Here is a 21,788-nt window from a genome sequence, read left to right as displayed (position 1 = left end):
ACTCTAAGATGAGAGGTAGAGGTGCCTGGAGAGGGGGTATATGACACTGATCACACCAACAAGTACATCTTTTCCACTTTGCCAGATACGCGGCTCTAGTGGAGGGCTTCCTGCTGCCGAGGAGGACCTCCCTTACCTGTTCTGAGCACGGAAGCTCCATGGGGTTCATAGAGTTCATGAGATGGAGGGACTGCAGGTGGAGGTGACGAAGATGACCATGGTCCTGAATGATCAGGTCAGGGAGGAGAGGCAACGTGATCAGGGCATGCACTGATAGTTCCAGGAGCGTAGTGTACCAATGTTGTCGAGGCCACATTAGTGCCACCAGAATTATCTCTGCCCCATCCCTGCAAACCTTAAATAGGACCTTGTGCACGAGAGGGACCGGGGAAAGGCGTAGAGCCAGCGGCTTCCCCAGGGTAGTAGGAATGTGTCTGTGATTGAGTCTGGGTTATGTCTCTGGAAGGAGCACAACATTGGGCACCTTCTGTTGCTCTGGGTGGCGAACAGCTTGAACTGGGGGAAAGCCCCACCTTGGAAGATGGACCACTTGTGATTGCAGAAGGACCTGCTGAGGCGGTCCGGCAGTGTGTTCTGAACCCTGGTAGGTAGGATGCTTCCAGGTGAATGGAGTGGGCTATGAAGAACTCCCATAACTGGAGGGCTTCCCAACATAGGGGAGAGGACCGGCCTCCACCCTGCTTGTTGATGCAAAACACGGCCGTGGTGTTGTCCATCAGAACTGCTACGTACTGACTTTGTAGTCAGGCCTGAAAGGTCTGGCATGCTAGTCGCACCGCCCTCAGCTCCTTGATATTGATATCGAGAGAGAGCTTGTCCCACGACCACAAGCCCTGCATTTGGAGGTCCCCAAATGTGCAACCCCTCCCAGAGTCGACAAGTCTATTACCAGTGATAAGGAAGGCTGAGGGCTGCTGAAGGGGACTCCTTCACACACTGTCCGAGGGTCGAGCCATCATTGAAGGAACTCAAGCACCTGCCCTGGCACCGTGATCACTGAATTCAGGCTGTTGCGTCCCGGGAGATAGGCCAAAGTGAGCCTCGCCTGTAGAAGCCCGAGCCTCAGTCTGGTGTGCTAGGTCACATAAGTGCAGGCTGCCCTGTGGCCGAGGAGACTCAGGCATCCCCTTACTGTGGCGGTCGGGTATTGCCTGAGGCCTTGAAGGACATCCATCATGGCTTGGAATTGGGACTCTGGCCAAAGTGCTCTTGCCTGAACAGAATCTGAAACTGCCCTGATTAATTCTATTCTTTGGGTTGATACTAAGGTTGACTTGTTCAAGTTGAGAAGGAGACCCAGTCTCTCGAATGTGGATCTGACCAATTGGGCTTCACACCCCACCTGACCCCTGAGCAGCCAGTCATTGAGGTAGGGGTATACCTGCACCTGCCTCCAACGGAGGAAAGCAGCCATGACCAACGTGCACTTGATGAATACTTGGGGGCTGTTGAGAGGCCAAATGGAAGGACCATGAATTGATAATGTTTGTGGTCAAACACAAAGCGTAGGAATCGCCTGTATGCAGGCCGAACAGCTATATGGAAGTACAAGTCTTTCAGGTCAAGGGCGGCGTACCAGTCTCCGGATCCAGAGGGAATAATTGTGCCCAGGGAGACCATGCAGAACTTCAACTTTACCACAAACTTGTTGAGTCCTTGCAGATCTAGAATGGGTCTGAGACCCCCTCCCCTTGGCTTTGGGGATTAGAAAGTATCGGGAATAGAACCCCTTGCCCAAGGAACCTCCTCCACTGCTCCCATGGCGAGGAGCGCCTGCACCTCCTGTCTAAAGAGTTGCTCGTGAGAACAGTCCATGAAGAGGGACGGGGAAGGGAGGTGGGAGGGAGGGTAGGAGCAGAATTGGAGAGAATATCCCACTTCTACCGTACAGAGAACCCAGCAATCCGAAGTTATTTGGAACCAAGCATCGCAGAAGTGGGACAGACGATTCAAGAAAGACGAGGAAGGATCCAGAAGTGAGGCTGGTGCATGGTCCTCAGGCGCAGCTTCAAAAGGTCTGCTTGGAAAACTGACGATGGTTTAGTCGGGTCCTGGCCCAGGGGCTTGAAGGCTTTCATCTGCCATCCTTGCCCCTTCTATAAAAGTCCTGCCTCAGCCGAGGAGGACAGGAGCGCTGCTGCTGAGACTTGAAATGTTTGCGTTGGGTTGCCGGGGTGTACATACCAAACACTTCATGGTAGCTGTGGAGTCCTTTAGGCTATGCAGCTGAGAGTCAGTCTGCCCAATAAACAGATCTGCCCCATCAAAAGGCAGGTCCTGTATGGTCTGTTGAACCTCGGGCGGGAGTCCCAAGGTCTGCAGCCATGAGCTACACCTCATGGCGATGCTGGAGAACAAGGTGCGTGCTGCTGAGTCCGCAGCATCCAGTGAGGCCTGTAAAGAGGTCCATGCCACCGCCTTGCCCTCCTCCACTATCACTCCAAACTCCTCCCTGGACTCTGTTGGCACCAGCTCCTTAAACTTAAGCATCAAATTCCAGGAGCTGAAGCTGTATCTACTCAGAATTGCCTGCTGATTGGCAATCCTGAGCTGCAACCCCCCCCATGGAATACACTTTGCGCCCAAATATATCTAGGCGCTTGGCGTCCTTGCACACAGCTGCTAAGGCTTGTTGTCCCTGCTGCTCCTTTTCATTTACTGCAGTCACCACCAATGAGGAAGGCTGTGGGCATGTGAAGTGGTATTCGTACCCCCTTAGATGGGATGAAATACTTCCTCTCCACATCCTTCGTGGTGAGAGTGATGGAGGCCGGGGTCTGCCAAATGGTCTTAGCATTGGCCTGTATGGTCTTGATGAGGGGTAGAGCCACCCCCAACGGGCTCTCTGGGGCCAGGAAGTTGACCACCAGGTCCTCCGACTCCACCACCTCCTTGGCCTGCAAGCCCATATTTTGCGCCACCCTGCGAAGGAGGTCCTGGTGGGCACGGCTGTCTATGGGGGGCGGTCCAGAGACTGAAGTGCCTGCAACCACCTCGTCCGGGGAGGACGACGAGGAGGCCAATGGGGGAACAGGGTCCTCCTGACCCTCTTGGTCTCCACTGGCCTCCTGTTCTGTCTCTTTGTCAGGGGAAACCACATCTGTATCAGGCTCAGGAGCTGGGATTGGTTCCAGGGGAGGTAGTGCGACCAGTATGTAATCGGCACCCCTCGGGGTAGGGCGACTGGCTGATGCCTCTGGGACCTGCGGTTCAGAGGTTGCTGAACAGGAACTTTTGGATTGGGTGCCCTGGGCCTTGTAGTATGCCCACAGGATTCAAAATGGCCACCGAGCTGGTTCCAGCCACTGCGCAGGCCATGGCCCTGACCCATGTCAGGCCTTCCAAGGCCTAACCGGTGCCGGCCCCGCTCTGAGTACGTAGACCCCATCTCAGAGTCCAAAGACAGGGACCGGGACCGCAATGGCCAGGACAATGCTGAACAGAGCTGGGTTGTGGAGCAGCGCCGCAAGGTTGGGGAGCGGCATCACTATTTGGAGCGGTGCCGCAATCGGAATCTGTGTGGTGATGCTGACCGGTGCTGGGAGTGGAACCTGCTGCGCAATGGGGATCAGCATCGCGATCAGGAGCAGCGACATGACTTCACTGGCGGTGCTGAGGGACGGAGCTTCGCCAGTTTTCCTCGAGACAGTGACACATCTTGCGGTACCGGAGGCTTGGCTCGAAGGACCGGGGACTGCGGTGCCACCGTGGCGATGAGGTCCCTCACAGCCTCAAAGGTGCCTGGGGTGGATGGCAATTCCACCTCCTCAATGACCTGGCTCAGAGAGTCCAACGGCACTGGACTCGGCAGTCCCCGTTCCAAAGTCTTCAGCCCTGGGTGCTCTTCTGTGAGATGCACCACATTGGCCGGCTCCAAAGGGGAGGGTCTCTGAGTAAAAGATCCACTCCTCCCCTGTTTCCAGTGCCGCTTCTGCGTCAGAGAATGGGACTGATGCCAGGAAGTGGTGGTGCTGCTTCTACTACTGCCGTCGGGGCACTGCGCACTGATGAGCTTGGTGCCGAGTCTTGCTGTGCTGATGTAGGTTGCAGTCTAAGTGCTGTCTCCATAAGGAATTCCTTGAGGCAAAAGTCTTGCTCCTTTTTTGTTCTGGGATGAAACCCTTTACAAAGGCTGCACTTGTCCACTTGGCGTGCTTCCCCCAGACACTTTAAGCACGTGTTGTGGGAGTCGCCCGTTGGCATGGGCTTACTGAAGGACTTGAAGGGTTTGAACCCTTGGGATTTAGGCATTCCGAGTTCCAACAGGGAATGCGGTCGGAGTGAAGGGGAAGACCGCCCAGTTCCAACAGCTATCTCCTGTAACCGAAAACACTAAAACTAAACTTAATGAGGTGTGAAAAAGTTCCTGCTCTACGTTGGTGGGTCTTGCGCTTATTGGCGGATTTGCTCGCCTTGGAGCTTCATGGCAGCCCTCAGCTTGGCTGTTTTTCTGAATTCACAATCCAGGTCAACTCCTCCTGTGTCTGACCAGGAGTTGGGAGGATTTGGGGGGAATCCGGGCCCACCCTCTACTCCGGGTTCCAGCCCATGGCCCTGTGGAATGCAGCTGTCTAGAGTGCCTCCTGGAACAACTGTGTGACAGCTGCAGCTCCCTGGGCTACGTCCCCTTGACCTCCTCCCAACACCTTCTTTATCCTCACCATAGGACCTTCCTCCTGGTGTCTGATAATGCTTGTACACCTCAGTCCTCCAACAGTCCATGTTCTCACTCTCAGCTCCTAGTGCCTCTTGCTCCCAACTCCTCACACGCACACCACAAACTGAGGTTAGCTCCTTTTTAAAACCCAGGTGCCTTGATTAGCCTGCCTTAATTGATTCTAGCAGCTTCTTGATTGGCTGCAGGTGTTCTAATCAGCCTCTCTGTCTTAATTGTCTCCAGAAGGTTCCTGATTGTTCTGTGACCTTACCCAGGGAAAAGGGACCTATTTAACCTGGGGCTAATATATCTGCCTTCTATTACTTTCCTACAGCCATCTGGCCTGACCCTGTCACAGAGGCTAGGAATAACTGAACTAAACTAAACTGAAAGCTAGAGAAAATGAGGAGAGCTTGCTAAGCAAGTCACCGCAGTTCCAATGACTGTCACTGGTGGTAAGAAGGAACTGAGGAGGCCCGCATTGGGTCGGCAGGTTCATATATTGAGAGCCATGAAGGCACCACTCCATGGGTGCTGCTAGGGACGACTGAAAGACAGCCATCTCTGTGGTAGAGAGTAGCCACCAAATGGCATGCAGAAACATTCTCACAGGAGCAAGGCCTTAATACTCTAATGTCCACACAGAATAGACAGGACCCAGAAGTCCCTTGGAGAACGGACAACCCCCGTTCTCCATTAGATCCAATGTGGCCACAAAAAAATTTTCAAATAAAACTTAGAGTATCAGTGGGATCTTTGATGTCCACAGGCACAAGACTTGAGATTCTAAGATTTCATCTGAAAGGCCAAGACACAGTAAGATACACATAACTCACTGCATCTGTCGGTATGAAGTCAAACTGAGTCAGCCTTTCCAGGATTCAATACAGCCTAGGGATGCCAAGCCTGATGCTGAGACCTCTAACGTACCCCAGTCCCTATGAAACATAACTACTTGGTGTTAAAACCAGACCAGTTACATAGTCGACTCCGGGTATCACCATTCAACAATCCCAGTGCGGAATAATGGGTTGTCGTGCATTTTCCCAGTATGGATTCTGGCCAGCACCAACATGACCTTACCAGGAGGATAGAGTAGCACCACATTGTCTCCTGCATTCAGATGTCCCTTGTCATACAGAACTGATGCGATTCTCTCTGCTCTCTTGTGCAGCTGGAGGCATGTGGCTGTGCACACAGGCGTTCCCTTGAAAGGAGAGAGAAATGTACTGAATAAGAGCTGGCACAGCACAAGTCAGCTGCACAAAGGGCAACACAGATGGAAGTTTATACAGTCAGAGTCAATCCATACCCATTAGCTACCATGGATAGGCTGTGGGTTCCTGATGGGCCATTTATCCAGTGTTCAATGTCACCGAAATGCCTTGAACTGACCCTATTCCTAGGAAATGTTATTTATCAGAGACTTGATTCAGCAGAGTCCTCCTGCACCTACTGTGCTATGCAGCTCCCTGACAACACACACACACAAACCGAACTTCTAAGGTGATGCAAGGGCTGATGGGACCGGCAGACTCCAGGCAGTTGTAAAGCAAAGTGCAGCAATTGTTAAAGAATGAGCAGTATCTTCTAAAATCTTCAGGTGAAGAGGCTTCCAGTTTTGAAGAGTTAAACTTTAAAATTAACCCAAAGCCTTAGGCTGCATGTTAAGGTTTTATACACTTCACCTTGGAGATCTCAACACACACACACACACACACACACACACACACACACACACACACACACACACACACACACACACACACACACACAGAGTGTGTGTGCGCACGTGCACTGGGAATTATGTGAAGGAGCATGAGCCAGGAAAGTTTATAGAAACATCCTTATGAATGTGGACCTTCTAGTCCCACTTCAGGCAGCAGACTAATCCCTACTTTACTTACACAGGGGCAGAAAAGGGAGAGATTTCTGCAGCATATATGCAAAGAGGAAGAAGCGGGGAGAAGAAGAGACCAAGAATTTGGCATGGCTCCTGAATGATCCTCTGAAAAAAGTTCTTTAAAACATAGGAGGAGCAGCACCTTGACTCTGGTCATTTAATGGTGGCACATTTATGATGCTAAACAACATGAAGAGATGATGCTGTGAAGTTAATGAAAATTTTCCACATCAATGTCACGTCACCTCTGTAGTTACAGTGGCCATGACAACACTTCCATCCTGATGACCAAGATGCACCCCCTCACCTGAGGCCCAACCCAGCCTTAGACTGTGGCAAACTCCAGTTATGGCTGTAGAGGTCCCAAGACTGAATGGAAGACATCAAAGTGGGGATCATAGCCTCTGCCAAACCAGAAGCATGATAATGTGAGCCCAACAAAAAAAACCAAAACAAAACATACTAATCCGTACCTTGGCATTTAGCAGAAGGAAGAGCATGTGATCAGGGGTTGCTTGAGCTCTCCATTGTAACACCTCTGTCAGGAACTGGTGCTGCAATGAGAGGCAGTAGTGAATGCCAGCACAAGTGCACCGAAGAGGACAATTTCACATCACTCCTCCGTGTTTTATTCAACTGGGTTGTGAAATGCTTTCCCGCATGCTGACCACAATAACCATCTGGCTGTAGGGATTTACCTTTCTAACCAAATCGTTGTCTTCTATTTGTCCAAGGTCTCTCCCAGCAGCCTGAGCAATGCGCTTCCCAGCAACCAGGTTCCCCACCATCACAGAGGCAGGACCAACACCTGTTGGCAAAGAATAGCCGCAAAGACTTGTTAAAGGATGGAAACGTTCAGACACACTGGATATATTTTACAGTCTGCCGGGTGCAGTGCAGGCTAATGGTTAAAGCAGGGAAAAGACATCAGAGCTCCCAGCTCTGGCAATGACTCAATGCATGACCTTGGGCAAGTCACTTCACCCTGGGACAAACTCATTTTCTCCCGCCTGAGAATCGGAGCTAACAAAACTACCGCCACCTCACAGGTTTCCCCCATGGGGAGATGCCAAGTGATTTCATTACAGAGTCAAACTGCTGGGGGAAGGAGGAATGCAGAAACTGGAAACATCCTAGTGAGTCACATGCATTTTAGACTATAATAGGCCTGCATAATTGGGGAAAAAAGGAAAGGGCATGGGCTACCTTGCTTTAGGTGACCCTGTGAGACAGGCTAAATGCTGCACCAACAGCCCAGAATTACAGCATATAACTTGACCTACAAGGAGGTGATGCTAGCCTTAGCCTCCTGTAGAGCATGTGGCATGCACTCAAGTGGAATGAGGATGAGTGAGCGGAGTGGAAGCTGTCCCCCATGACCAGGCTCCTCTTGAAGCATGGCAGCCACAAGGGTGGTTGAAGAGAACCCTGGAAGTGCAGAAGGGATTTCTTGCTGGGCTACCAGTCTCTGCTTCAGAGGCCTCCTGCTCGTCAGGGCATTGAGCCTTACCTAGGATGACGTTTGAAATGAGTTCCTGACAAACTGATACCCTACCAGGCCTGCCATTGGTGCAAGAGTCTCACTGCAAACCCCAGCGGCTAGAACACATCTTAGCAAGGGGAACGCAAGTGAAGCCATTAGCCTAATTTTCTAGGCCTGAGGCAAAAAGGTTCCGAGTCTACCCCTTGCATTCAAGCACTTGCCAGCATTCGCCAGGAAAGAAACACTCCGAGTTACCTGGTTGTTTCTGCCTGGGTTTTGGCAAGTTGGTCACACATGTGTGCGGGCACATGAGGATGTTACACGGGTGCAGCGAGCCCTCCAAAAAGTGCTGTTTGGTTTGAGAGATATGGATCCCTCCGAGAGGAGTTTTTGGCAAAGTGTTGGCTGGTACCAGAGCAAGACAATACACGCCCACTTGGTGAATGCTGTCAATTGCCTAGAGAAGGAAAAGAAGAAGTTGCTCAACTGGGCAGAAACTAGTATTATTGGGTGTCCTGACAAATTCCAGGCGCTTTTTCTGTATTTGTAAGCTCATTGGCTGCAGTGACCATCACTTTGTTCTGCATTTGTACAGTGCTTGGCACAAAGGGGTTCTGGGCCATGACTGGGAATCCTAGTATCTACTGCAATACATACAAACATCATCTTGTTTGTAAAAAACAAATCAGAACATAATGTGTCACTCACTTATGGGCCATAAGCAAATGTCAGGCAAAGGCAGTGTATGGCTGTTCAGAGCAGCAGTGTGGGCCTGCTTGCCTGATTTACCAAGTACCTGTAAAATGGATGTTTGAAAGAAGTTTTCTTGCTGCCCCTCAGAGCTTTAAAGACAAATTCCTGGTTACCTGGAGGGAGTCACTGCCCTCTGCCTTCAGCAATACGCCTTGAATACATTACCTGGAGGGTAAGTACTATAGCTGTAGTGTAACTAGCCCATGGAGAGGGTGGCAGAATGGAGCAGGCAACAGGCTAATATCTGGGTGCCTTCCCTGGTCCCAAAACCAACAAGGCAGGAAGAGCACACTACTCTAGCCAGACTATAAACATGGGCACGGTGGAATACTAGGAAATGAGTAAGAGCATGTTAATGTCTCCTCCTTTACAATCCATCCCAACCATGGAACCAACTTTTGGTCATGAATGACTCAAATCTCAATCTGTCAAAAGCTGGTGACTCATCTGTTTCTAGTGAGTTTAGGGTTTATTTTGCAGACTCTTCAGCCCTGGAATTAACCATCAGCCTCTGCCTCTCACCAGTATTCACACATTTTAACATATTACTCAGATCAGTGTATGTTCTCCCATCAGTGAATATAGCAAACATCCTGAAATTACTCTCACAAGCAAAAACTCCAAAACCAGGATTTGCCACTCATCCTGCACACACCATTTTCTTAAGACCCAACTGTTTTGGATGTTTTTACCTATTTTCAGTTATCAAATGGTTCCCAACACCTTACCGCTGCAATTGCTTCTCAGCTGATAACAAGTTCATCTTTAAAGAAGAATTGTTCTTAGAGCGCCAGCATGATCTATGGGGCTAGGAGCCAGAGACCCCTAAGTTCTAATCCAGGTTCTGCTTTGGGGCACTGAGAAAAAAGTTTCACTTTTCTGTGCCCTGCCTGTGTAACAAAGGTAATGCTGATGTACCTCATTAAGGATTGCATTAGTTTGAGCCTCTGCTGCCTTTCCAGGACCTCCAAGACGCATGGTCAGGACAGCCAATGCACATTACACACCCAACTTGCCACCTTCTGCCAAGAGGAATCACGATGATGGCCAGAAAGTGGCATCCGTCTGAGGCACGCTAATATCATCCGAGTTATCCACATGCTGAAGGGAGGTGGGGAAGGGAGGAGGTATGCACACACAAGCCCAAATCTCTCACCCAGGTAGCTGCGCTCTTACCTGCAGCACTCGGCTCATCCACTGAAAACTGTCCTCTTCAGAAGCATCTGGCCGCTGCTCTGCCACCACCACGATCCTCTCATCGTAAAATACAGAGACTGAAAACACAGCAATCCTGAGGGAAAGAGAATGTGGATCGGTAAGAATTACCATCCCACTTCCCTGGGAACACTGAAGTCCTGGAGATCCAAGGAAAGAGACTGATGCTATGCACTAGCTAGGGAACAACTTCAAAGCTCCAGGGGCAGGGGAGAAAGGAGACGGTGAAGTTGAAACCACAGCGAACAGGGAAGATAAAGATCATATTGGCCAGGTAAGCGAGTACTCCCACTCCGCAGAGAAGCTTCCTACATGCACACCAGCACTCTATTCTCCTGCTCCAGCCATCATGTTCCCATTCCAGCCTCTGCTAAATGTTAAACATGCCAGGATAGAGAAAGTAAAATTTTCCAAAGTACTTAAGTGAATTAGCAGCCTAACTCCCACTGGCTGTCACTGGGATGTGACATCCTTTTGAAAACTATCCACAGGAAATATTAAATAAAATCCAAGATCTCTGGGAAGGAGATACAAACCAACTGGTTGCAGGCCATGAGCCAACCACTAACTATTGGGGATCTGGAGGAAACATTCCTTAGGGGCTGTTATCCCAGAACTCCCCACTGCAGGGTTTCTTGCACCTCCCTCTGAAGTAGCTTGTGCTGAACATTGTAAGAGAAAGGATACTGAATTAAGCAGACCCCAGGCCTGATCCAATGTTGCCACTGCTATGGAGACTGAACAGTCAAGGAAACATTTTCTATGACTGAGGTCAAAAAAGTAATCCAGTTAAGAAAAAACAGGCAGCACAGAACATAACCACCCTGTCATGTTTTATTAAGAGATACAGACAAAGCCTGAAAAAAGAGCTGGGTTTCATTACCACTAACCTTCCTCTGTAGACTGTCTTTATTGATTCAACTGCTAATCCGGTTGCAACGATGTCATCAGCATTGTGTCTGCGCCCACTAACTGTCAGCAAGCCATCCATTTTTCCAACCACAAACACCAAGCTACCCTGAAAGGTAAAGAACACAAATACTTGGATGCCTTTGCTAGTTCATGCATCTTTTGTGCACTGTTAGCTCAAACGCATGTGTTATAAATAGATTTAACAGCACTTTCTTTTTAGATTGGCTTCTATGAGAGAGAATTTGGATAAAATCATCTACATTATTCTAAAACTGCACAAGTATGAATCAATTATAGAGCCCAATTATAGCACTTTTGTGCTAGAATTGGGAAACTAAGTTTTGTCTGGTTTAGCTTATGAAGAACTATGGGCTGATTTCTATCTTGCAAGATGACAACACATTACATTTTGAATTTTTTTTTTTTTTAAACAAACAGAATCATATCACAGGTATTTACAATTTATTTTGAAATTCCCTCTTGAATAGTGTGGGCATGGCCAAAATCAGAGCCATGAAGTTGAGTGATACAACTATGGGATTGTGAAAAACTTGAAAGAACTTTGCCTGCTCCGGCTCAGTAAAGCTCAGTGGTTTGGCACACAACGCCTATAGTGAGGTTGTATTAGGGTAATGTATTGGAAAAACAAGTTACTACTGGGGCAAGCAGTCACCTGCCCTAACAGTCACAGCAGGTTAACAGTTTGCTTTGGTCACCAACTGCTTTTCTTTTTGGCATTTCAAGCCATTAGTTTTAACATCAAGATAAAACCATCAATCCAAGCACAAAAGTTATATGACGTACAGGTCCAACAAACCCCAGCAAGCCTGAGCGGACGAATGGCAGGTCGCCCACTGGAGAACCAGCCGAGTTGACAGGAATAACCTGAAACAGAAGACAGGTAACTGAGGGAGCTGATTCTCTCATCCTGGGATATACACCCCTACACACCCTCCCACATCAGTGTGCTGCAGTAAGATGCCAGTGCAAGTGCATCACACTAGATGCAAGTGAATTTTGAAAAATAAATCCTCTCCTGCTACTGGGTTTTCCTCAGTAAAGTCTCAAATGACCAGCTATAGCATGGTGTCCCCCGGAGTGAACTTCATTTACTGAATCCTACCTCTGACTTTAACTGGGATAGAAAAATTACTATGCGGCCAGAAACCCAGATAAAACACCGATTTCTCTCTGACATGCAGATGAGGACTATTTGCAAACTATCTGATACCATGAACTGGAGTAGAGCAAACACTGGATGTCTGATGCTCCCATTTTTGCAGGAAGCTAGTAAATTTATCTGCAATAGAAGCTCTTACTGTTGTCATTGTTGCTGCATGGCAGGAAATCTTAGCAAAAAAGGAGTGCAGGTGATTCCTAATTGTAACAAGCCTTCTAGGGAAAGTTTCCCCATATATAAAGCCCAAATATTAACACTATTAGTTGTTATAGAAGTCAAAAGCCTCCGCAGGAAAATCAATTCCACACTGAAGGCAGTAGGTGAAAGTCAGCGACACAAGAGAAGGCAAAAATCTACCGTATGATACAGACCTCAAATGTATTCTTTGTCACCCCAGCCAGCCCATAATACATCATCCCTCCTGTTTTGGAGCTAACACAGATTTCACCGATCTCATCTGTTTTACAGAGCTGAGGAGATCCATCGGGTTTCACGATGCACATCATTCCTAGAGCAAAGCACACACCATTACACAGCTTAGCAAGCAGTACTCAGGGGCCTTTTTTTTTTAAAACCACTTGACACATTTAAGCGTGAAGAACGGTTAACTTTTTATTAAGTAGTGGCAAGCAGGAAAAAGTTGTGAATCCTGGAGCTGAACATGCATGGACATTTCATCAGGGTACTGCTCCTTAAATTAAATGCTTCACTACCAACCTGTGTGCCACGTAGATCAGCTTCAAAGTTTGCATTGCCATAGAGCATAACACAAAGGAATATGCTACTGAATTTGCCTGAGCCCCTGGCAATAACTTACTAAAGATCAGGACTTCCACAGGGACAGGACTTCCATGCAAGGATCTTACAGTACTTTACAAACACTAGACCCTCCAGCCCCCTGCAAAGGAGCTAAGTATTCTGTCCATTTCACAGATGGGTAAGATGAAGTGAGGAAAAACTAAGCAGCTGTCCCAGCAACTCACAAGTCAGCAGCAGAGGCAATAACAGAAGCCAAGGTTGAGATTTTCAGAGCTGTCTTGGGGATCTCAATGCCCAGTTGCTGTTTCTTTTAAATGAGCATTGCATGTCCAGAACCCATTAGGTGGTTTGAAAGTCTCAGCCCCAGAAGTTCACTCTCAGCCCTGACTCTAACTGCTACAGCCATGCCATCTGCCAAAGGGTGTTTATGGAAATACAAGGCCCTATGCACTCTCACCTCCCGGCATCACATGGCCAACATCCTGTACCGTGAGAGCAGAGTTTTTGTCTTCAGTGTTCACACGAATGACACCGTAACTTAGCCCATTCATGGACAAGATGGCTCTTCCGGGCAAGGGTGCCCCAGGGACACCAGGCCTTGAAGGAAACAAACCAACATGCTGAAACATCAGTAAACACATGACATCATTAAGCCTTGACAGGGAACACATACTCACTGTGACACAAGGATGCTTTTCTGGGTTCTTCTATGTATCATTTTGCGACGTATACTGAAATCCCATTTCACAACTGAATTAATTTGGGGAAAAGTAAGGGATACCAGCTGAGAGAGCCATGCTGATAAGTGAGTTGGAAAAGCTTAATCCTAGGCCAGTACAAGCACTGGAAAAACCAGCCAAAAGCCCTGTGGAGCAGCTCTTCCATCTGGCCTTCAGGGTAATCTACTTTAGGAGCCACCTCCTGGGCTGGCTGATTCTTGCTTTGTTTACTGCAGGGAGGGGCAATGGACAGGAACAGAGTATGAAAATGACTTCTTTCCCCAAAACAACGTGAGACATTATCGCAGAGAAGCACAGCCCCAGACCAGCTACTGCTGGCAAAAGTGAGAAAATAAATGCCTGCTTCTCCCAGGAGCTGCTCTGCTACTGGCTTTTAACTACTAGACAAAGAAAAGCAAAGACTCAGCTTTGAGAGAAAATTCTTCAAGGCCCTGATTCAATCAAGCACTACAATTCGTGTATCACCACAAGCACGTAAGAAGCCCCACTGGATGCACGTGAACAAACATTAGCTGGGATCACCTAATATAGCACAATTCACAACACAAGGAAACACACACTATTATTTAAAGGGACACTGGCAGGTCTTATATGACCCAAATATTTAGGCTGAATAAAGTAAAAGCTAGTCTTTTTTTTTTAAATTTATTCCAGTGGGAATAGTTAAACAAAACAAATGAAAAAAACCCTCAAACATTCCTCCAGCTCAAGCCCTGCAAGGGCCTGAAAGTGAAACTAAAAACTGTCAACAAATGGAAACAGACTCTTCCTTATTTCCTGCCCTCAGCTGAAAATGCAAAGAGTAAACAAACAGTAACAAGTTCAAATTTATCTCAGTTTCAGTAGTCTCAGGAATTACTTATAATATAGGAAAGGAAATTAAACATTTTTAACATGTCCCTTTAAATATGGACATAGGTTAGCGGGATGCAATACATCGCAGTACCTCCGTATTGCTACAGTCATTGCTTCTGGAGATGTGGCACATGGACAAATTGCCTCAGGTTTAAGCCCATGGCTCTGAAACAAGCTCAGGAAAGCATCGCATGAGGAAACAGACCCTGGAAGACAAGACATTTTACACAGTTTTTGAAATTGAAAAAAAAATTATGCTTAGAAATGATCTGGAAATAAGTAGTACATTTTTATTTAGAGATCTTGTGAATGGCAATTTCTAACTAAGGGCACATTTTTCAAAAGTAATTTAGGCACTAAGGAGCCTAAGTGAGTCACTGAAAGCCAATGGAACTTGGGTTCTAAGTCATTACAGTAGAATTTTTAAAAGGCCTAAGACTTCAGTCACCTATAACAGTAATAATACACCAGTACATCTTTCTCAGAGCAACCACTTTATTTCATTATAATGTTGTACTGTATTTCTGTAATCCTGGACATCCCTAAAAAAAATTTTGGGGGGGAAGTATTGTACAAAAGATTATGTACAAGACAACAAATACTACTATTCGGGAAAGCCTCAGAATGGAGGCTTCAGAGTAGCAGCCGTGTTAGTCTGTATTCGCAAAAAAGAAAATGAATACTTGTGGCACCTTAGAGACTAACAAATTTATTTGAGCATAAGCTTTCGTGAGCTACAGCTCACTTCATCAGTGGAGGCTGTGATTTAAGGGGCTCAACTGCTGCATGGGTAAAAAAAAGACAGCAACTTTCCATCTACATTCTTTTAAACAACTTCCAGGTTTGCTTTTTTGAAAGCTAATGCTTTTATGCACCTAACCCTACCATAAGAGGATCAGTTTTGGTACAGAACTGACCAAATCAGAAAGACATTCATATTTCAAACGCACGCCTTGCTGGCTAAGGCCCAAACAATCTTCCTCCCAGTCTGTTCCAGAGTTTGTACGTATAGATACAAACATCTTCCCCGTCTCCCCCATACTAACGCATGTCCACTGGCTCCATTTCCTTCCACCGCACAAATCCAAAACAGTCCTAATTGTATTCAAATCTCACTCTTCCAGTCAGTGCCATCTGGACAGACATTCATTAAGCCCCATAATCACCAGCATGCCATGAAGATCTGTTGCTCATTTCTTTCAACCCCATTTTAAAAACCCACATCCCCTGTGTGCAATTTAGAACCATTCACACCCCCACCTACATTGCCAGCTAATGGGCCTTTTCCTGTTCTCTTGCCTACTAGACAAATCACTGCACTAACTTTTTAATCTTTTTCTGCCAGAACACTCTATATTACATACCAGAGCATCCAGCTGCCCCCGTTGCCTGGCCAAGTCCTCTGTTCCTATCACCTCTTGCAATACCATCCTTAAGATTCACACTTGAAGGGATACCAACAACTTAACACAAATTACCCTTCTGTCTGAATATGTTTCAGCTATAGTTACACTGTAATTGAAAGTTTAGGGAAAAGGATTCCCTGTATACATTCCCAGTTTGTGTATTTGAGAGAGAGAGAGTTGGTAAGATTTGAGGGCTCTTGGCATCATGAATTGCACTGTTTGCCTTGTAGCGTCAGGTAGTTTCCCTTGTTTGAGTGGGTCTTGGAGAGAAGCATTTTAAAAATAGGAAAATGTGACTGTACAAGCCTGAACTGGCAGGGGGACTCTGGGTTGGGTGTGGAACCTGAAATCCTTTACTCTTGTGCTCGGGGCACTGAGGCCTGCCTTTTTGGACTGTCAAGACAGCTGCTTCAGTTTACTTCTAATAGAAGTCAGTACACGGAAGCGTGAGTGGCAGGTAAAATAAGCCAGAGAAGGCCTTGCCTTCCCTGGCACTGCCGCCGACCTGCTGCCAGATACCTGGGCCAAGGTAGCCCCAGCCCTTCCCCAAGACCCCCACTGCCTCCTGCGCTCCACACCCCCCTATCCCCACTGCTCGCCATGTCCCTCCTCCTCAGATGCTGGGTCCGGCGGCTTGGCGGGGCCTTCAGAGGCAGGAGGAGCTGGTGCTAGGGGTTGGCATACAGGGGGCCAGCAGACTCTGCCCCGCCTGGCGCTGGGAGAGGCTGGCAGCTCGGCCCCGCCTGGCGGGTGAGGGAGCCAGTGGCTCGCCAGCCCAGTGCTTGGGGAGGTTGGCGGCTCGGCCCAGTGTGGCTGGGGCGGGTAGGCTGGGGTTCCTCCGGTCTCGGGGCCCCCCCCCCCGGGTCAGGGCTTCTCCTTTTACAGCGTGGGAGGGGGGTTTCAGGGCTCCGGCGTGTGGGTGTGGTGGTGGGGCCCTGGGCAGAAGGGGTGGCACCAACGGGCTTGCCTCCCCAAAGCAGGGGTTCACCTGCCGCCTGTGCATGGAAGTGACTGAAAACATGATCAGAGGAACCTCTCTCATGGCAGCCGTGTGAGGGAATACTCACAGGGATTAGCACCATCAGTTACAATCAGCATCCGCAGAGAACTCAGGCTGACATCTCTTTGGTCGCGATGAGCCATCATGGCCCAGTGCAGGTCTCGACACTTCACTAAAGCCACCTTCGCTGCAAACGAAGGGAGCAAACAAAGTTAGTACAAATAAAACCATTCGCTGAATGCTTCTTTCAGTGAAGCTGCAGGGGCCTAACACCAGTAGCCTCCCATTACGGCAAGTATCTTCATCTCAGGGATCCAAATCCTTTTGCCCATTTGAAGGTTAAGTAAAAGAGGTTGCAGGGATGGAATTCTCCTCTGAGACGGGAGGTGCAGGTAGGGCACCTACACTGCCAGGTCAAAACTACTACTACATACTAGGAAGAGTGACTGTGGCCCTCCCTGTGTTTCAGCTAGGGCTTGGGGTTAGTGGCCCCTGCATGCTGATGCTGTTCCCCTGGCCTACCAGCACCATCTTGCAACATACAAACCTGTGGATTCCGCATCAAGCTCTCTGTGGCCTGTCCTATGCACACATCAAAGAGAATCCAGCGTTTTGGGCCACTTGATAGGATTCTGACTAGCAATCAGGCAGGTTCCCAAGCTTTAAATAGAAGTGCACTGCCCCACAAATGTTCATCTGGAAAGCCAGATGCTAGAATCTTAAGGAATGCCAGCATTACCTTTGTGGGTATGAATTCTCTGCACCCAGGAGAGTGGGCAGGTTTTCATCACGGAGTAGGGCACGCTGAGGGTGTGCAGCTTGTTCATTACATTCTGGAAAGCAGAGAGATTTGTGGGAAAGGGCCAACAAAATATATCCAATATAAATCACAGATGGGAGTCCCCTTTTCCCTCCCCAATGCCTAGTAAAGCTTGTGCACTTCCTGCAGTTAGTATCTCAAAGCATCATTTGAATGAACAGAGAGTATGATGACTAGGCAGAAGACATCATTGCTCCTGCCAGCAGATCTGCACTAACTCCAAAGGAAGTGCATAAAGTTGGATCTGAGAGCAGACTGGGCCCAACTCTCCTCCTCAAACACTACTTCACATTGTAATCAGGAAGGGCTGTAAAATACCCAGAACAACCATCCTGCCAGTTTTCTCCCTGAAGCACCAGCTTACCGTTAACATGCCATGCCAGAGCCCTGCATCCTTCTTGAAATCCAGAACATTCACTATGGTTTCACCTGGAAGAGGAAAGTTGTGATACCAATAAGAAATTTGGCAGATAACTGGGAAGATGCGGCTGTATTACCGATACTGGAACTTGCCCCTTTCCCAATGCAAAGTCAAGTTAGCTCCCTGAGGCAGCTCCTGCTGGGCTCCCAAACCAGCAGGCTAAGTGGCTCCCTTCAGGCAGATGCCAGGAACTTTGAAGCTGAGGAGGACACAAATCTTGTTTTTTCACCTTGGCATTTTCTTTACAAACATTTAAAGATCACTGTTTCCCTTAAGCTTGGCAAACTCAAAGTGCCAATTATTTCTTAAGCGTTTCATACATATACTTAGACACCATGCAAACACCTCTCCATGGCAGCACATACTGGCGGCATTATGCAAACAGCAAGTGTTTAGCCTAGTCCGTTTGCCCTCTTATACATTATTAAATAGATTCCAAGCTCCTTGTTATGGAAAATACAAAACTGGTACACACAGGTGCATACACAGAGCACAATAAAAAGAATAAGACAAGACACAGAAGACCTACTTAAAACAAAATATGAATTTAAGGGAAGGAACCCCTTACAGACAGCTGCAAGAATATAACGTCTGGCATCTCTAGGCTTTTATACCACATTCATCACTGTAATATTGGAGTGTCCTAGCCTCCTTACACATGAGGTGTTGAGTGGAAAGAGGTTATAGAGCCATCATTCAAATGCCTTGGAAGACTGACCCTCAGGAGCAGTGGAAATTAATGGAATGGCTCCCAAAAGGAATACAGTTGCATGTCAAAATGATGTTCTTTGAAAAAGGATCCTCAAGTTTAGAGGGGTTGGACTAGATGATCTCCTGAGGTCCCTTCCAACCCTGATATTCTATGCAAGCTTGTGCAATTTTGCCCCTCCCATCCCCCAGTTCACCAAGACATGAATCTGTAAACCTCTATGCACACCGCAAAGCCCACCTTTTGTCCCTCTCTGTTAAGCCTGTTGGGCAGGGCATGGGCTGAGGTGGAGATAATTATGGGTTGACCTCTGTCTACGTTTAAGCTAAGATTTTTAATTTCTGAGATAGTTTAAACTTTTAAAATCCATCTAACCGAGCACTGGAAAGAATGATCTTGCAGCGAGCAGAGCTTTCACCCCTTCATGCACATATCCACCATGTGACACTACTCACCTTCAGAGTAGTTGCAAGCCTGAGACAGAGCCTGACAATGAGACAGCATGGCAATACGAGACACTGTCACCCCCATCACGCTGCCTTCCTTACTAGTCTTGTACTGGAAAGCAACAAACATAAGAACATAAGAACAGCCATACTAGCTCGGTATCCTGTTTTCCGACAGTGGCAAATGCCAGGTGCCTCAGAGGGAATGAACAGAACAGGTACTCACCAAGTGATCCATCCCGTCACCCATTCCCAGCTTCTGGCAAACAAAGGCTAAGGACACCATCCCTGCCCATCCTGGCTAATAGCCATTGATGGACCTATCCTCCATGAACTTATCTAGTTCTTTTTGAACGCTGTTATAGTCTTGGCCTTCACAACATCCTCTGGCAAGGAGTTCCACAGGTTGAATGTGCATTGTGTGAAGATATACTTCCTTTTATTTGTTTTAAACCTGCTGCCTATTAATTTCATTTGGTGACCCCTAATTTTTGTAAAAAAAAAGAGTACCCGTGGCACCTTAGAGACTAACAAATTTGTTAGTCTCTAAGGTGCCACGGGTACTCCTTTTCTTTTTGCGAATACAGAGTAACACGGCTGCTACTCTGAAACCTAGTTTTTGTGTTATAAGAAGTAGTAAATAACACTTCCTTATTTATTTTCTCCACACCAGTCATGATTTTATAGACCTCTGTCATATCCACCCCAGTCGTCTCTTTTCCAAGCTGAAAAGTCCCACTCTTATTAATCTCTCCTCATATGGTAGCCCTTCCAAACCCTGAATCATTTTTATTGCCCTTTTCTGAACCTTTTCCAATTCCAATACACCTTTTTTGAGATGGGGTGACCCCATCTGCACGCAGTATTCAAGATGTGGGTGTACCATGGATTTATATAGGGGTAATATGATATTTTTTGTCTTATTATCTATCCCTTTCTTAGTGATTCCCAACATTCTGTTTGCTTTTTTGACAGCCGCTGCACATTGAGTGGATGTTTTCAGAGAACTATCCACAATGACTCCAAGATCTCTTTCTTGAGTGGTAACAGCTAATTTAGACCCCATCATTTTATATGTGTAGTTGGGATCAAACTGATTACTCTGGACCCTGCACATAAAGGAGGCTGCAGTGTGCCTAAGCCCTTATCAATCAGAGCAAGTTTTCTCCTTAATGAATGAGGTCACATTTAAAAAGGAACTATGCAGATGCATCAGCAGGATTCACTGGAGGAGAGAAAGACTATCCTATGGAAAGTAAAGGTGGGCATGTGTAGACATGGAGATAGCCTAGTCCCAATCCCTAAACGTGTACAGGTAAATCCAAAGAGAGAGAAGATGAAGACACTTGTTTAAAGTTGCTCATGCTTAATGCATTATTGTAACTTCTGAGCACATGCCCTATCAATACAAAAGGCAAACTGAAAAAGCAGCGTGTAGGGTAGATGTCACCCAAACACTGATATTATTTAGGATGCAGTAGTTCCCAGTTAGTATTACTGGGATGCACAGAGGAAGACAGGCCATACCGTGAGAAGTGAACAATCCAAAGTGTTGCCATGTGAAACAAAGCAGAAATCTGAGCGTTACCAAGTACTAACAGAATTAAACAGACCGAATGAAAAGGTGAGCACAGGGGAGCCCCCTGAGCTAAAGGTTGGACTGTACCAAGTCTCCCAGCATTAAGCCTTAGCTAAGATGTGCTGATACACTCCTATGAGCAACCCTACAGCACTGTCAGATTAAGCCACTCTCTAGTCATCCCACACACTGTATCTGAATTGTTTCACTTGTCTTTGGAGCAGAGATTGCGTCTTCCTTTGCATTTGAACAGCAAACAAATAAAATCACAGACTGGTATATGACTAAAAACAAGCATCATAGCAAGTTGTACATGATGGAAGTGTATTGATTTGGCAAGAAATTGGTAAGTTTGAAACACCTCACATAAAAGTGCTACCATTTTGATGGCTTCTGTGCATTAAATTCAATCCAGGGAAGCTCATTTCTGACCTTCATTCACTACCCACCTCAATATATGCTGGCTCAGTTCCTGCAGTTGAGATGTTGGGCTGCCAGTCCTTTGGTGACTTGGAGAGATACTTTGAGTCTGTCACAACCCATTTGAGTCTGGGCCAACCTAGAGCCGAAATCAAAGGCAATCTTAAGACCTGTATCTGTTGAAAGATTTTATATTCATCTGAAATATAGAAGTGATTATTTGCCCATTTCACTTAGGGCTTGTTTTCCCAGCAGCAAAGTTAAATGAGCAAAATGCAAATTCATTTGAAGGAAATGCATAGCTTTAAAACCAAACGTGATTTGGACTTGATTGGGTTTACTTCCGACAGAACCACAAGGATCATTTGATAGAAAATGACGTGCTGTGTAATTTGCACTGATAATTTGATGTAATTTGACAAGGGGAGCAGCTATGCTTGGTTTAGGATTATCAGATGACTGCAAACATACAAATCAACCCAAGGCAGATCACTAGCTAGACAAACTCA

At 47.1% G+C, this 21,788-nt stretch overlaps 1 protein-coding gene across 1 annotated transcript in view; it reads right to left on the bottom strand.

Annotated features, from left to right (window-relative positions):
- DIP2B (disco interacting protein 2 homolog B) overlaps nucleotides 1-21,788 on the bottom strand; it is a 135,765-nt gene that overhangs the window by 17,003 nt on the left and 96,974 nt on the right. The window contains exons 12-26 of the mRNA XM_038378167.2: nucleotides 21,309-21,418; nucleotides 19,290-19,392; nucleotides 18,069-18,133; nucleotides 17,624-17,717; nucleotides 16,952-17,071; nucleotides 14,570-14,684; nucleotides 13,341-13,480; nucleotides 12,496-12,632; nucleotides 11,749-11,829; nucleotides 10,923-11,050; nucleotides 9,994-10,108; nucleotides 8,320-8,521; nucleotides 7,280-7,389; nucleotides 7,055-7,135; nucleotides 5,762-5,885 (exon numbers count right to left, since the gene is read on the bottom strand). Of these exons, the coding sequence (XP_038234095.1) occupies nucleotides 5,762-5,885; nucleotides 7,055-7,135; nucleotides 7,280-7,389; nucleotides 8,320-8,521; nucleotides 9,994-10,108; nucleotides 10,923-11,050; nucleotides 11,749-11,829; nucleotides 12,496-12,632; nucleotides 13,341-13,480; nucleotides 14,570-14,684; nucleotides 16,952-17,071; nucleotides 17,624-17,717; nucleotides 18,069-18,133; nucleotides 19,290-19,392; nucleotides 21,309-21,418 (1,725 nt within the window). The remainder of the gene's footprint in view (nucleotides 1-5,761; nucleotides 5,886-7,054; nucleotides 7,136-7,279; nucleotides 7,390-8,319; nucleotides 8,522-9,993; nucleotides 10,109-10,922; nucleotides 11,051-11,748; nucleotides 11,830-12,495; nucleotides 12,633-13,340; nucleotides 13,481-14,569; nucleotides 14,685-16,951; nucleotides 17,072-17,623; nucleotides 17,718-18,068; nucleotides 18,134-19,289; nucleotides 19,393-21,308; nucleotides 21,419-21,788) is intronic.

This window comes from Dermochelys coriacea, chromosome 20 (genome assembly GCF_009764565.3).
Source record: "Dermochelys coriacea isolate rDerCor1 chromosome 20, rDerCor1.pri.v4, whole genome shotgun sequence".
In the NCBI taxonomy this organism is placed as follows: domain Eukaryota; kingdom Metazoa; phylum Chordata; order Testudines; family Dermochelyidae; genus Dermochelys; species Dermochelys coriacea.
This window is presented reverse-complemented; position numbering and strand designations above follow the sequence as displayed.